This window comes from Mesoplodon densirostris, chromosome 1, assembly GCF_025265405.1.
Source record: "Mesoplodon densirostris isolate mMesDen1 chromosome 1, mMesDen1 primary haplotype, whole genome shotgun sequence".
NCBI lineage: Eukaryota > Metazoa > Chordata > Mammalia > Artiodactyla > Ziphiidae > Mesoplodon > Mesoplodon densirostris.
Window position 1 is genome coordinate 5,869,936 of NC_082661.1, and position 15,995 is coordinate 5,885,930.

Consider the following 15,995-nt stretch of genomic DNA (forward strand, 5'->3'; position numbering starts at 1 on the left):
ATACGGAGGCGGATTTGTTCTTCCCTATGAGGAGAACTGTAGCAGTCCTCACTATGTCTGTGCAGCATAATTTGGGCAGAAAAAAGGCAACTGTTCTTTGGAAATGACGCCTTATGTGACTCTATTACATGCTATTTGCTCACCATTTTGCTCACCTGATCCTCCTAACAACGCTGTGAGCGGCAGGCATTATTATTCCAAGTTTCCTCATGGGGAAACTGAGGCTCTGGGGGTGGTGAGGGGATTCCCAGGGTTGGCTGGGGACCAGAGCCCTCAGCTAAGCCAGGGCACTCCCCCCAGTGGCAACCAGGACATCCCACCCGAGCTCTGTGCCTCTGATGCCAGCTTGTACCCATCACTGCCTCTGTGCTCGACTTCTCTTTTCCACTTGAATGTGTTTCTTATCTTCTCCAGGGCTGAGGTCACCCTTTGTGTCAGTTGCAGTCTGTTCTTGTTCCTTTCAGTCCTGGCAAGAAAAAGCAGGAATTCTAAAAAGCCGCAATTATCACTCCTGGTTCCTTTGTACAGCGCCCCGTGAATAATTTATTTGGATTCGAGGGGCTGGAGACTGAAAAACATACTGGACCTCGCGGTAACCAGGTGGATCCTGTGTTCAGAACTTGAATGCAGCGGGAAAGAGAAACGTGTCTTTGAAATCAGAGAAGATTTTGAGCGACCTGAGAACACAGGTGGAAGTGCTGGAGACGGGCAGACAGCAACAAGGAGTATTTTTATAGCACATAAAGGTCATCCTCGAGGTTCCCACGTGCAAATCCTATATTCTTTGCAGCTGGGGTTTGAGAACAACTAGGTTTGGAGCTGGAAAACTCCGGGAGAGGTCGAGCCCAGGCACTTCCCAAGTGCCTCCTGCTGCACTCGATACCTGGATTAAACAAAGAAAATTGTGTTTGCTGGGCGCGCTCGCTGAAGTCACAGGATTCTGCGTATCATGCAGCAGTCTGGAATTTCTACAAAAACTCTTCAGAAGGGGTATGCTGCCCGCCACGCGGAAACAGCCATCCACCGGACTTTTCAGATCAAAACGTTTAGTACAGAGTTGAAAAACCATGTGATGGTCATGGATTTCGTGAAGAGGAACTGGTTTCCATCCCAGAGAAGAGCCAAAGTTTGTATCATCCATATGTATCAAGGCCTGAAGACAGCTGAGCAGACAGCCAGCAGATACGAGGTAAGGTTGAATTTGGGCACACACCTCGTTCAGAGAAATGGAGTGTTGCTTATCAAACAGACAGGTCAGATGTTCTATCTGGTCTGATAAATCGTCGGTTTGTAGTTTTTCCTGAGGTATTTGGAAAAGACTTTCTCATCTCTTAATTTACTTCAATTTTTGAAATATGAGGGGGCGGGAGCATAGGGGATAACTAATTTTAATAGTGTGCCAAACAGTTGGATAATTTGTATCCACTTTTAGAAACTGTGGTACATTTCTGGGAGTTAAATATTCTTAGCTGTGTAAATTTTCAATCATCTATTTTTAAAAACAAATTCCTGTTTGTTTCCTGATGGGTTTTGGAGGAGAATATCTATGCCTTGCCTTGATGAAGTTGAAGTAGAATGATTTAAGTTACACCAGTAAGAATGGGCTTTTATTTTTTTTGGGGGGTGAGCTCTTATTTTCAAGCAGAAATGACTTTTTCTGGGAGAAAAAGGAGAACTTGGGAGATTTAGAATGTCAAAGTGAGATAAACACATTGCTCTGAAACATATTTGTATTCTAAAACTAGAATAAGCCACAGGCAGTTATCCTTCAGAAGGTAAACACATGAAATCTGATCAGTGCTTTATAGTACATGGACTAAATTATGAATGACATTGTAATTGATTCCTATATAGCTCACTTACCCATCCCTTTTGATAAATGTAACATGCAAATTGCTAATGTTTTATGGAAAGGCAACCTTTCTGAATACTTATGCTGTTATTAGGAAAGGCTTCCCATGAATGCTGGCAAAAACTCCAGGTCTTTCGTTCCCCACACTGGGCTTCCTTATTCCAGAGCAATGTCAGAACCTGTTCTGCAGGGTTCAAGGCTGGCTTCTCCCAGTGCCAGCCCTGGGATTGTGAATTTCCACGTTCACCACAGAGATATAAAGGCCACGGAAATAATGGTGTTAATTAAATTCAGTAATAGTTGTTCATTGGTTCATTGCCGAATCAACCAGAGCAAGAGGTGTGCAATTAGAATATAATTGAAGGAAACCAGAGATGTTATTATTCAGGAGGAATTAATCAGATGGGAATAGAATTTTATCATTGTATCATTTTCACTGAGGTTATTTTTCAGTCCTCCAGAGACAGAGAAAAACTTGTTGAATTATATCAGCTTGCTTTTTTTTTTTTCTCTTGGTACGCGGGCCTCTCACTGCTATGGCCTCTCCCGTTGCGGAGCACAGGCTCTGGACGCGCAGGTTCAGCGGCCATGGCTCACGGGCCCAGCTGCTCCGCGGCATGTGGGGTCCTCCCAGACTGGGGCACGAACCCGTGTCCCCTGCATCGGCAGGCGAACCCTCAACCACTCTGCCACCAGGGAAGCCCTCAGCTTGCATTTTTTAAAAAGTGTTCATGGCTCCATTTTACACCCTCAGTGGCAAAGAGCAGCTCTTGTGTTCCTTTTTTTTTTTTTTTTTTGGTATGCATAAAGCTTTGTTTATTCTTATAGCAACATTGAAGGTAACAGTGTGGAAAAGTGCATCTTTGTAGGAGATTGTAAAAAACATCTATTATGCTGACAGTTGCAGCTACAGCATTTTTTTGTGTGACTCAACTCCCCCACAAGCCACATTTCCAAATACAGCCAACAATTGAGGCTGTGTGCCTGCTGCTTGAGTGTAACCTGGAGTCTAAAGTCTTATGTTCAGGTGAGTCTGAGACCCACAGCAATCAGGCTGGTCAGCTGGACAGCCCTCACTATGTCTGTGATTTGAAAGGCGGTCCAGGCAGGGCCTGCTTCCTCCACTTAAGGGCAGGCCAAGTTTGAAAACTCAGATAGGATCTGTGCCTCTGATCCCTCTGAATTCCGAGCTCTGTTCTTTTAGTAGCAAAAACATTTCACTTTAAAATAGTCAATGTCCATTGAACTGTTCTTGGTGTTATTCCCACTGGGGCATGTCAGCCATTTAGGTTAGGAAACCCAGCAAGAAGGCAGCTTTCTTGCTCAGTTTCCAAGCTGAACTGACGAGAGCCCAATTAACAGCCTCTGGGTCCTGTTACACTTGGCCCAGTGACCCCTTCTCTCTCGAAGGCTCCAAGGCCATTGGTTAATCTGCCAGGGCTTTAGCCATAAAGTACCTGATGGGGTGAAAAATGAGCAAGCTCACTGGATGAACTCTCAATGCGCGAAGGTGCCAGATTAAAGAAACTGGCTGGTCCTCCAGGAAGAGTGAGTTTGGGAGATTTTGTTTCTGTAAAAACCTTATGGATTTCAAGTCCTCCTCAGGAAGACATACAGAGGTATTTGAGTTGCGTTCAAAGTCTAAGGCGGGCATTTTTCTAAAACTGTGACCTTAGTCCTGAGCTGTGTTAATGCTTGGAGGTACTGCCTCTCATCTGGGACAGACCTAACTCTGGCCCAGGGATGGTCCAGCCATACTCGTTCCCTTGCTTAAACTGCCTTGTAATAGGGATGACAAGCAGATGTATGGTCACATCTGAAAGGCAGTGAGGATTGGAAGCAGGTGGTGGTGAGGGGGCGAAAGATCCTGCTCTTCATGTTTGCAAAGCCTTGAGCCCTGCTGACTCCAAAATGCCCCAAACTATTAAAACCACAGTATGTTCAGAACCTTTCTCCTCCTGCAGACATACCTGATAAATTTTGGATATCAAAATAACTATAAATGGGCAAGGAGATGGATTTTTATTTGAGTCTGGTTGCTGTCAACATTGCAAGCATGGCCACCTTCTGAGATTCCCTATGAAGCAGGGCGCGGACAGTTTCCCTGAGGTTAGAAGGGAAGCCACGTAGAATTCAGAGATGTGCTCACATCTCCCAGAGTTGGAATGTGAGTGGGCATCTGTTAACTGATCGAGGAGACCATTCTGATGATAGGCGTGGGCTGGGGCACGCCAGCCAAGTCTCACCCATCAGTCTTCATGTAGATGATCGTTTCTAATACATTTAATCATTAGATAGACCAGGGAAAGTTTCTGTATTTGGTGATCACCATTTAGCCATGCTTCTCAACATTTCCCCAAACCTCTATCATTTCCATCTCCGCTTCCTAATCATCCTTTTTTTTTTTTTTTTTTGGACTTGGCTGTGGTGCTCAATTCTGGCTGAACAGAAGAATCACGGCAAACTTTTATTTTTTTATATTTATCTATCTTTTTGATAATGTCTACCCTCTGAGGAGTTTAGACATATGCACGCACCCATAGTACCATCACCACAATCAAGGTACTAAACATATCCATCACTGCTAAAAATTTCCTTGTGTTCTTTTGCGTGTTGCTTTTTTGTTCGTTTTTTGGAGGTAAAAACACTTACCATGAGATCTGTCTTAACATATTTTGAAGTAACAGTACCACATTGTTAAGCATAGGCTCTATGTGGTATAGGAAAGCTCTAGGGCTTATTCCTCTCGCATAACTGAAGACTTATACCCATCGAGTAGCAACTCCACCCTCCCCCTCCCCCTCCCCCAGCCCCTGCAACCACCATTTTATCTTCTCCTTCGATGAATTTGCTTAGTTGTTATACTTCATATAAGTAGAGTCATGCAGGACAAATCATGCCATTTGTCCTTCTGTAACTGGTTAATTTCACTTAGCATAATGTCCTCTAGTTTCATTCATGTGGTCACAAATGGTAGGGTTTCCTTCTTTTTTAAGGCTGAATCATATTCCAGTATGTATATATTACATTCTCTTTGTCCGTTCATCTGCCGGTGGATATTTGGGTTGTTTTCTCATGGTGATTTTTACAAACTACATATGCCTGTGGCCCAGCCAAGGCTCTTGTGACCCAGAGTGGGTGTTTGACTTTGCTGTATTCCTTTAAAGAGCATTGAACTTCGTTCTGGCGGGAGGTACATTCCTTGAAAACACTTTGATCCTTTTGAGCCTTACTTCTTGGCAGATTTTAGTCAAGGGCAGTGCTTCTCAATCATGGGTGATTTTGCCCTCCACCCACACCCCAGAGGATATTTGGTAATGTCTGCAGATATTTTTGGTTGTGACAACTCAGGAAAGATGCTACTGGTACCTACTGGGTAGCAGCCAGGGATGCTGCTAAATATCCTGTAGTGCCCAGGACAGTCCCCTGCGCCCAGAACAAAGAACTGCTCAGCCTGAAATGTCCACAGTGTGGAGGCTGAGGAACCCTGATCTTGTGCTAATTCAGGCCCATTACATTTAAAAATTTATTTTATTCAAGTATAGTTGATTTACAATGTTGTGTTAATTTCTGTTGTACAAAAAAGTGATTCAGTTATACATATATATACATCCTTTATCATATTCTTTTCCATCGTGGTTTATCACAGAATATTGAGTATAGGTAAGGTACCTGTGCTCTACAGTAGGACCTTGCTGTTCATCCATTCTACATATAATAGTTTGCATCTGCTAACCCCAAACTCCCCTTCCATCCCTCCCCCAGCCTCCTTCCCCCTTGGCAACCATAAGTCTGTTCTCTATGTCTGTGAGTCTGTTTCTGTTTCGTAGGTAAGTTCAATTGTGTCATATTTTAGATTCCACGTATAAGTGATATCATATGGCATTTGTATTTCTTTTTCTGACTTACTTCACTTAGTGTGGTAATCTCTAGGTCCATCCATGTTGCTGCAGATGGCGTTATTTCATTCTTTTTTATGGCTGAGTAGTATTCCATTGTATATATGTACCACATATATATATTCATCTGTCGATGGATGTTTAGGTTGCTTCCGTGTCTTGGCTATTGTGAATAGTGCTGTTGTGAACATAGGGGTGCATATATCTTTTCGAATTATAGTTTTGTCTGGATATATGCTCAGGAGTGAAATTGCTGAATCATATGGTAACTCTATTTTTAGTTTTTTGAGGAACCTCCATACCGTTTTCCATACTGTTCAGCCCCACTGTTAAGGCATGATCCTTGTGAGGACTCAACTTAATGTCCCATGTATGTGAGATCTTTCCACCAGGGCCAGTGGGAACACAAACTGTTTCCAGCTCTGGGTGAGGTCCTGGAAGTGTCCAGCTTACTACTGTCTGGCAGTTCTTTTCCTGGTTTCAGGCAGTTTTCCCTTAAGCATGTGCAAATGAGTATTCGGCCAAAGACTGCTGGGCCCCCTGGCAGGTTGCTAGAAACTCTCTTTCCTTGTTATTCCTTGGTATTTGGCTGCACAAACTCTAGCTACCTCAGCCTCTCTGAATCCGCACCCCTTTCCTGTCCACTCAGTGAGACCCCAGGGTCTCTTGAGCGTCCCTTCCCAATACACAGCCTGGAAACTGCTTCTAGGTGGGGACAATTGTAGGGCTCACCTCTCTGGTTACCCCTCATAGCCCCGCATTTCTTGTGCCCAGTGTCTGGAAACAATTGCTTCATAGCTTTTGTCTGGTTGCTCCATCATGTTTTCCAGTGGTTGAAGTGAACCTTTAGGTAGTATGAAACAAAAGCACTCAAGTTTTAAGTGCTTGGGCTTCAAGATAACTTTATTCAGGGAATAAAGAAGTCACTGAGACCAAACAGAAGGTGACACAAATATTCCCTTACTTCTCACAATTATCAAAAGGTGCAAAACAATTTAGCTATTTCCAAACCAAGCTGAAGAGACTTAGCCAGATCAGAGTCTTCTGAGTTTCACTCTTCCTTCTGAAGACTTGGCCTCCGAGTGGTATTCTCCCTGGGATATGCTGGTGGCCCTGGCTGCAGGGAAGGCACTGAGCCCTCCAGAGTCAGGACTGAGAAAAGGACATTTCACAAAGGACAATAAATATTTCAATAAGCTTTGCTGCCCAATGACCAGGTCAGAAACCTCTGCCTCATGCGCAAGACCTGAGAGTGTACTCGGTGATCCTCCTAGAATCTCCTAGAAGCTTCAACACTCATCCATTGACGATGGCTGGTAGCCTCTGTCCAGATGCAGGAGGAGGGGATCCAAGAGGCAAAAGATGAGCGACCACCCTTGGGAATCAGTGCTGCCCATTTGCCACACCAGCCCCTCCCTGCTCCTGCCAATGGGAGGCTGGCCGTCAGGGGGCGAGGTCCTGAGGAGGCACAAGAGGTCAGAGGTCTGAGATGAGTTTTGATATGTCAAGAAGCACACCTGGTGACTGAGGTCTCCAAATTAACTGCACTGTGAGTGTCTATGAAAGATGAAGTGCAAGTTGATCTGGAATATTTACAGCCAAGCCTCCGAAGACCTATCTGACATCATTTGGCCAACTTCCGTCAGGAAATTATGCATGGGTGGGGGGACAACGTCCACATTTCAGCCAAACCAAGGCAGGAGAGATGGTAGAAGAAACGGGGGTGTGACCAAGACCCAGGGCACTGGATGGAGTCTTTCTGGGGTCTTGATAGCTGAGTGACCTTGGAAAGTTTCCTGACCTCTTTGAGCCTTAGTTTCCTCATCTGCATTCATGGGAACCATGGTGACATCTGCTTTACAGGGTTGCTGGGAGGAATAAGGGAGATGCTCTATATAAAGGCTGAGCCTCGGGCCTGGCACGGAGGCAGCATTTCGTAAAAGTGAGTCGTTGTTGGTGTTCAAGTTCCAATGTGCCTTTTTCTGTCATCCCCAACTTTGAAGCAGAGCCATGGCATGAAGACATGGCCCCTGGACCCAAGCTAATTGTGACCAGTGCTTTGAGGATGCTGCCCCTGTGCCAGAAGTCCTGTTTCAACTGGGTGAACATCCCCTTCCTAGCTTCTCCTCACTGAAAGTGCCAGGTGACAGGGACTTATGAGCTCCTATACCCTTGGCTCCATTCCCCGAGCAATTCAGAGATTCGTCACTAAGTTGTCCTTGAGCTGAATGCACACTTTCTACTCAGACCCCACCCAGTCCTGTGGTCAGCTGCAAATTCCATCTGACAAGAGATTATTGAGAATGTGTGTTCACACACATCTGATTCCTGCCTGGTAAAGCCAGGGTTAAGTCAGGAAGTATTAACAGGATATTTTTTCATGTAAGTTGTACCCTCCCTTGAAGACCTACCAGGATCTGAACGGAGTTTGTCACCTCATAAAGCATTGACTTGCCCTCATACTTTAGTGTCCTTCAGAATCCTCAAGAGACCTTTCTAAGGATATAGACCCCTGGGCTCTGGGAAAGGGTGGGGTCCAGAAATCTCTGGTTCTTTTTTGTTTTTATTTTGAAGCTTTTAGATTTTTTTTTTTTTTTTTTTTTTTTTTTTTTTGCGGTATGCGGGCCTCTCACTGTTGTGGCCTCTCCCGTTGCGGAGCACAGGCTCCGGATGCGCAGGCTCAGTGGCCATGGCTCACAGGCCCAGCCTCTCCGCGGCACGTGGGATCTTCCCGGACCGGGGCATGAACTCGTGTCCCCTGCATCGGCAGGTGGACCCTCAACCACTGCGCCACCAGGGAAGCCCAAGCTTTTAGATTTTATTTTAAGTACATTGGGAAATCATTGGAGAGTTTTAAGCAGAGGAGTGACATGTTCTCATTTTTAAAATTGAATTATAGTTGATTCACAATGTTGTGTTAGTTCACGTGTACAGTGAAGTGATTCAGTTATGCATATATATATATATATATATATTCTTTTTTGTATCCTTTTCCATTATAGGTTATTATAAGATATTGAATATGGTTCCCTATATTCAGTATATAGCTATGCAGTAGGACCTTATTGTTTATCTATTTTATATATAATAGTTTGTATCTGCTAATCCCAAACTCCTAATTTATCCCTACCCCCCCTTCCCCTTTGGTAACCATAAGTTTGTTTTCTATGTCTGTGAGTCTGTTTCTGTTTTGCAAATAAGTTCATTTGTATCATTTTTTTAAGATTCAGCATATAAGTGATATCACATGATACTTATCTTTGTCTGACTTGCTTACTTAGTATGACAATCTCTAGGTCCATCCATATTACTGCAAGTGGCATTATCTCATCTTTTTTATGGCTGAGTACAAAAATCTGTTTTTAACATAAAAACCAGGTGATTCTGATACAGATCAACTTCCTTGATCTGGAAGTTTCAGACCGATATTTTCCAACCGCATGAACCAAAGAGAAAATGACAAAGAAACCCGTGCGAATTGCCTGTGTTGAGAAAGCCGGTGTGAAGGGGCATGGTGGGGGGGTGGGGGGAGATATGATCAGAGAGCGGAGTGGCTGGACCACTCTGTGCAAGGAGAGTTGAGATGGGGATGGAACAAAGGGGACTGTGTTGGTTGGTCCCTGAATTGCCTCATTGATCCTCACCACAGCTGTGCGAGGCACATGAGCCCTGTTTTTCCAAGAGAAAATTCTGCGAGGCCCAGATAGATGATGCAGGCTGCACAGAGACACAGTTAGGAGCGGCAGAAGGGAGCTTCTACCTTAGTGACATCCTCCTCTGTGGTTTTGTTTATTGCAAGGTGTTGGGGGAGCAGAGAGGGAAGCAGCCTTTGTCCTGACAGCAATAGCTGGGGACCCTAGGGGACTTCAGAGTTGGTCCTAGAGAAACTAAACCATGCCAGAATCAGGTGGGAAGAGGCAATAGAGAGCCCACTGACTCTCTCCTTCTGGTTTAGGCATCTTTCCTTCCCGTGGCTTTTTCATTAAGCACCTTCTTCTGGTTTATAAGTCCCACGTGGGTTCTCAGTGCCCTCTGTTTTTGCTGTCCCAGGTTCTCTTCCCTTTCTAGTGGAGCAGATGGACAAAAGAGGAAAGGTTGGGCTGGATCATTTTTTAAAAAGTATCAAGGACCTACTATGTGCCAGGAACTGTGCTTGGTGCCGGGGACACAGAGCTGCAAAAGGCAGGGTTCCGGCCCCTTCTCATCATCTGGTCGGGGAGGCAGCCAATGAATGCCAAGTCAGGGGGTCTACAGAGAGCTGTAGACCCAGAGAACTCAGCAAGACTGCACAGGGGAGGAGACCTCTGGGCATGTGCTTCACGGGAGATTGGGAGTTTCCCAGGACCAGCAGGGAGGGTGAGAATGTGGGGTAAGAATGGAGAAGGGGAAGACACTTCAGGCAGCTGGAATGGCAACTTCTAGGTGGTGCACAGGCAGGCAGAACCTAAACAGAACTCAGTAATCTCTAGAACTGCGGCTAGAATTCACAGGATGTAGTTCCTGAGAGGAGGGAGCCAGGCAGAGAAAGAGCTCCCGACATTTCCTTCAGGTTCCCTTGAGTCTGCAGATGAAGACCAATCTGTGCTGTGAAACTTCACAAGGCCAAAGAACAACCAGCAAGGGAAGAACAGTTACTGGGAAGCTATCAGATGAACAATTCTCAGTGCTCACTTAGGGCCACGGATCACTGAAGTTCCCCACCATCCAGAATGTAGAGCCCTCATTGAATGTATGGTAAATTCAGTAGAGATTCTAGAAGGGTTCTGCCTTGGAAGTCTGCTAAACCAGCCCTAGAGTAAAGGCTGTTTTAGGTCCATCCTATAGCAATTTAAAACACAATTCTTGAAGAATCAAGCTGTTTCACAAGTAGTTTAACTGCCGGCCAGAACAAAGATTAACATTCCTTAAAAGATTACAACAAAATCCATCAAGCAATAATAAAAAATTAAAAATATCTGGCATCCAGATAAAGCTTGCTAGGTATTTGACAAAGCAGGAAATTATGATTTTAACCAGGAGGAATTACGATTAATAGAAGCAGATCCATAAATAGGAGAGATGATGGAATAGCAAGCAAGGACTTTTTATAAAGCTCTTATAAATATTATAAATATATTGCTTTCCCCTTAAAGTCAAGGATTTAAGGGAAGATATTACCACAATGGGAAGAGAAGTAATTGATATAAAAATAAACCAGACAGAACTTATAGAGAAGAAAAAAATGATTCTTTAATACTGTCTGAAATGGAGATTTCACTAGATGGGATTAACAGGAAATTGGATGCTATAGAAGAAAAGATCAGTGAAATTTCTAACTGAAGAGAGAAAAAAAGAGAGGGAGAGATCTCAAGACACCCAAGACACATATAATTAGAATCTCTGAAAGAGTGGGGATGGGGTGAGGGCAGAAAAATATTTGAAGAAATAATGGCTAAAAATTTTCCTAATTTAGTGGAACTTATGTCAAAGCATTGCTTGTCAAGTATATTTTATAGTATATATACCAAGTATACTTGGCAGAGGCCAGATCATCAAGATTGGACCATGTCACATTAAACAGTATATATTTCAGTGTTTCCCAACATGGTGGTCCACAGCATTATCAATCAGCATTCTGCAGTCCAAGGAATATGTTTGTTTCCTTGTGCTCACTCTGTATAAATTAACTGAGGCAACTTGTTTATTTACTTATGACTGAGATAATATCAGTTTAGTGCAGGATGATACATAGTTTCAGCTCTGATTGGCTATTAGAAAAAAACAAAACAATCTGGCAGATACTATCTGTGTTATTCTTCTACTGCTGCAAAACAAATGATCGTATACTTAGTAGCTTAAAACAAGACCTATTTATTATTTCACAGTTTTGGCCTCTCTGCTTAGGGTCTTTCCAGGCTGAATTCAAGGTGTCAGATGTGGCTGTGATCTCATCTGCAGCTCAGAGTCCTCTTCCAAGATCCCGGGTCATCATCAGCATTCAGTTCCTTGTGGCTGTAGGACTGAAGTCCCCATTGTCATGGTGGCTCTTGACTGACATGCTCAGCTCCTAGAGGCTGTCCTCAGGTTCTTGTCATGTGGCTCTGGCCATAGGCAGTTCACAGCATGTTTGTTTGCTTCCTCAAGGCCAGCAGGATGATCTCTGCTGCTTTGAATCCCTCTGATTGCTTTAAAAAACACCCCTGATTAGGTCAGCCCCACCTGGTATGATCTACCTTGGATTAACTCCACATCTACTGATTAGCAACCTTAACTGAATCTGCAAAACCCTTTTGTGTGTAACAGGACTTAATTGTAGAAGTGATAGCCCATTGTATTCACAGGTTCTGCTCACACTCAGGAAAGAGGACGTATGATACATGTGAGTATTCTGCTTACAATACTGTATTTAAAATTTTGTATCTGTGCAAAAAGGGAAACAATAGGAGCCCTTGGAATTGAAGGCACATAGGTGTGAACCTCTGTCTAGCAGCTTCATAAGGAAAGGAGCCCCTAATCTGTTCTATCTCACGACTGTGTCCCCAGCACCAGGTCAGCCTTCAAGAAACATTGTGGGGTACATGTATGAATGAACGAATGAACAAAAGTGCATGAAGTGTGTTTTAGGTGAAAACCTGAGGCCGGAGTGAGTGACGGTTGATGACTTTGGGCATGGAAGAGAGCGTCCTCTGATTTGATACGTTAGGCTCGCTTCCAGATTCACTCATTTTTTAGTGATTGACAGACAGACATCAGCTCTAGATTGCCAAAGTGAAGCTCCAAACTAGAGGTCATTCCATTTGCTCCCCTTTTCATTAATCAAATTCCTAATAGAGAAATTGTTTAATTTCCTCTCTGTGAGTCTCATGTATATCCTTTCTCCATCCAGAAAAGACTTGGAGACAGCTCCAAAAAGGAGTATCTTGGAAAACATCCAGGATTTAGGAATAATCATGTTTCAGAGAAACAAACAGGGCTGAAGGCAAAACGGGGGCATGATCTTCTTAAAGCACACAACAAATTGCTTGCCATTTTGTATCGAGAACAAGAAGCCTCTTCCCAGCAAAGCCACTGCAACCAGAGGGCAAGAGGGTGGGCCCTCAAGCGGCTATACCCTGGGGAGGGCTCAGAGCCTCTGATCCAGCCCTGCATTTACAGAAACTTCACAAAACTCATTATTTGAGCTACAAGTGTGCTCAGCTCCCACTAATGAGTTCTGGACACTGCTGGCTTCTCCAACTTAGCTGCTTTCAGTGGCACTGGGTTAGGCCAGGTGTGTGAAAGGGACTGGGTCTCGGTTGATGGACGTGCAGAGGGGCCCGCGGTGCATGGGAGATGCGGGGGGCTCAGATCCACACTGTTTGCCCCTCGCTGTGGATGTAATATCCAGGAACAAATGCCTGGATATGCGTTCCAAATGCTCCAAAGGCCTGCGTGCCACTGTGCCAGCTGTCAGACACAGGGAACAAGAATATGATGACTTTCCATGCAACAGTTCTGCAGTACATGCCACTCACTCAGGTTTGGCTGTGTTATTTGTGGGGACCAGAACAAAATGAACATGTGGGCCCCATGTTAAAAAAAAGAGGAATAATAGTCATTTAAGGTTCTAACATATAAGTCTTTCTCCTTTCTTCCATGGTCTTTCTCTTGATTTGTTATGATGGTTTTTATTTGCTATTTAGTTGGTGTAAGTAAAGAAAAACTAAAAATTTAAATTATTACCATGAATTTTACTGTTCACCTTTATATTGTGTGATCTCAGTTTTAACACAAATATTAAAACATTTAACTCATCTGTGGAATTATTGAAATGATACAATTTTTATTTTTCATCTCATCCATGCATATATTTTCCTTTTTTAAAAAAGTTTTTTGAAGTATAGTTAATTTACAATGTTGTGTTAGTTTCAAGTGTACATCAAAGTGATTCAGTTATATACATATATATATATATTCTTTTTCAGATTTTTTTTCATTATAGGTTACTACAAGATATTGAGTAGTTTCCAGTAGGTCCTTTTCATTTACCTATTTTATATATAGTAGTATGTATGTGTTCATCCCAAACTCCTAATTTATCTTACCCGCCTTTGGTAACCATAAATTTGTTTTCTATGTTTGTGAGTCCATTTCTGTTTTGTAAATAAGTTCATTTGTATCTGTTCTTTGATTCCACATATAAGCAATATCATATGATATTTGTCTTTCTCTGACTCATTTCACTTAATATGATAATCTCTTGGTCCATCCACATTGCCGAAAATGGCATTATTTCATTCTTTTTTATGGCTAAGGAGTATTCTTTTGTATATATATATATATATATACCACATATTCTTTATCCATTCATCTGTTGATGGACATTTAATTTGCTTCCATGTCTTGGCTATTGTAATTAGTGCTGCTGTGAACATCGGGGTGCATGTATCTTTTCGAATTAGAGTTTTCTCCGGATATATGCCACGAGTGGTATTGCTGGATCATATGGTAGCTCTATTTTTAGTTTTAATTAATTAATTTATGGCTGCGTTGGGTCTTTGTTGCTGCCCACCGGCTTTCTCTAGTTGTGGCGAATGGGGCTACTGTTTTTTGCAGTGCGTGGGCTTCTCATTGTGGTGGCTTCTCTTGATGCAGAGCACGGGATCTAGGCGCGCGGGCTTCAGTAGTTGTGGCACACAGGCTCAGTAGTTGTGGCACATGGGCTCAGTAGTTGTGGCTCACGGGCTCTAGAGCACAGGCTCAGTAGTTGTGGTGAACAGGCTTAGTTGCTCTGTGGCATGTGGGATCTTCCTGGACTAGGGATTGAACCCGTGTCCCCTGCATTGGCAGGCGGATTCTTAACCATTGTGCCACCAGGGAAGTCCCTATTTTTAGTTTTTTAAGGAACCTCCATACTGTTCTCCATAGTGGCTGCACCAATTTACATTTCCACCAACAGTGCAGGAGGGTTTATTATTTGTAGACTTTTTAATGATGGCCATTCTGACCAGTGTGAGATGATACCTCATCGTAATTTTGGTTTGCATTTCTCTAGTTAGTGATGTTGAGCATCTTTTCATGTGCCTGCTGGCCATCTCTATGTCTTCTTTGGAGAAATGTCTCATATATCTATTCTTACTAGAACAACGGAAACACTGCAAAAACCGATTCAGATTTTAATTTCATTCCTTGGTATAATCATATTTTACCAACACTCTCTACCTTTAGTTTACTGATGAGTAAGCAAGCACCAAAAGGAAAGGGGACTGTGGTTGCCCATCTCTCCTTTCCTTCTATGCTATTATTTTCAGCGTAAGCGGTTGGCTAACACAGGGATGTAAGAGGAGTAAGAACAGATATGATAGGGTTACCAACCAGGGTTCTTGGCCTCCGTAATCAGTTGAAATTGATAAGAGGCCAGACAAGAAATTCAGGCAAGGCTTTACTGGGGCCCCTGCTTCAGCAGGGGTGAGTGAGAACAAGTAACAGTTTCCCTTGCTGGGTCCCTAAGGGGGGGTGAGCTGGTTCCTTATGTGGAATGAGGGTAGGGGTGTGTCCAGAGGTCAGGCTGGAGCGGTGGCGTAGGTGGTCTGCCCCCCACTTTGGTGGTGTTGAGTGCAGCGGGCATGCGCAGTACGCTGCTTTTGCCCCCAACACCCTGCTTTTGCTCCCGGCTCTTCAGAAATGGCCGTTGGGTTTTTGGTCTTTTTGTATCTTGTCCATAATTTGCCCCAACTGTGCATGCACGCAGTTATTTTTAGTCCCTTATGGTTTCTTTGTATTTTGTTGCTTGAGCAGATGTTTGTTCAGGTGCAAGCACTGCAGCAAAGGGTCCCAGATCCTAGGTCTAGAGTTGCTCAGGCATTTGTGTTTTTCAGAAATCTATAGCCTTCTTCCTACATTTGAAGCAAATCTGGTTCCAGTGGAAAGCATGGCCTCTCGGGGCTGTCATCCTTCTGCTTAGTTGATCTTGGGATAATTCGCTTAACTTTTATTCACTTTGAATCTCTCTAAACTCCCATGCATTGTAGGTTCACCCGAATTCTGTGATCAAGGAGCACCAGAACACCTTCTGTGAATGGGGCAGCAAGGAAATCAACAAACACACACATGGCACACGTCTTTCTGCTCACATGCATGCCCATCCCATGGGGTTTATACACAAAACACAAGTTCACAGATAAAATTATTTAAAAAATCCAAGATGGCAATACCAAAAGCACAGGCCACGAAAGAAAAAATGGATAAGTTGGGCTGCATCAGCGTGAAAAACTGTGTGCATCCAA

At 43.6% G+C, this 15,995-nt stretch overlaps 1 protein-coding gene across 2 annotated transcripts in view; it reads left to right on the forward strand.

Annotated features, from left to right (window-relative positions):
* Positions 1-949: 949 nt before the first annotated feature.
* The window catches only part of C1H10orf90 (chromosome 1 C10orf90 homolog), a 235,573-nt gene continuing 220,527 nt past the window's right edge, over positions 950-15,995 (forward strand). For both annotated transcript variants that reach the window (XM_060095879.1, XM_060095956.1), the window contains exon 1: positions 950-1,189. In XM_060095879.1, the coding sequence (XP_059951862.1) occupies positions 950-1,189 (240 nt within the window). The remainder of the gene's footprint in view (positions 1,190-15,995) is intronic.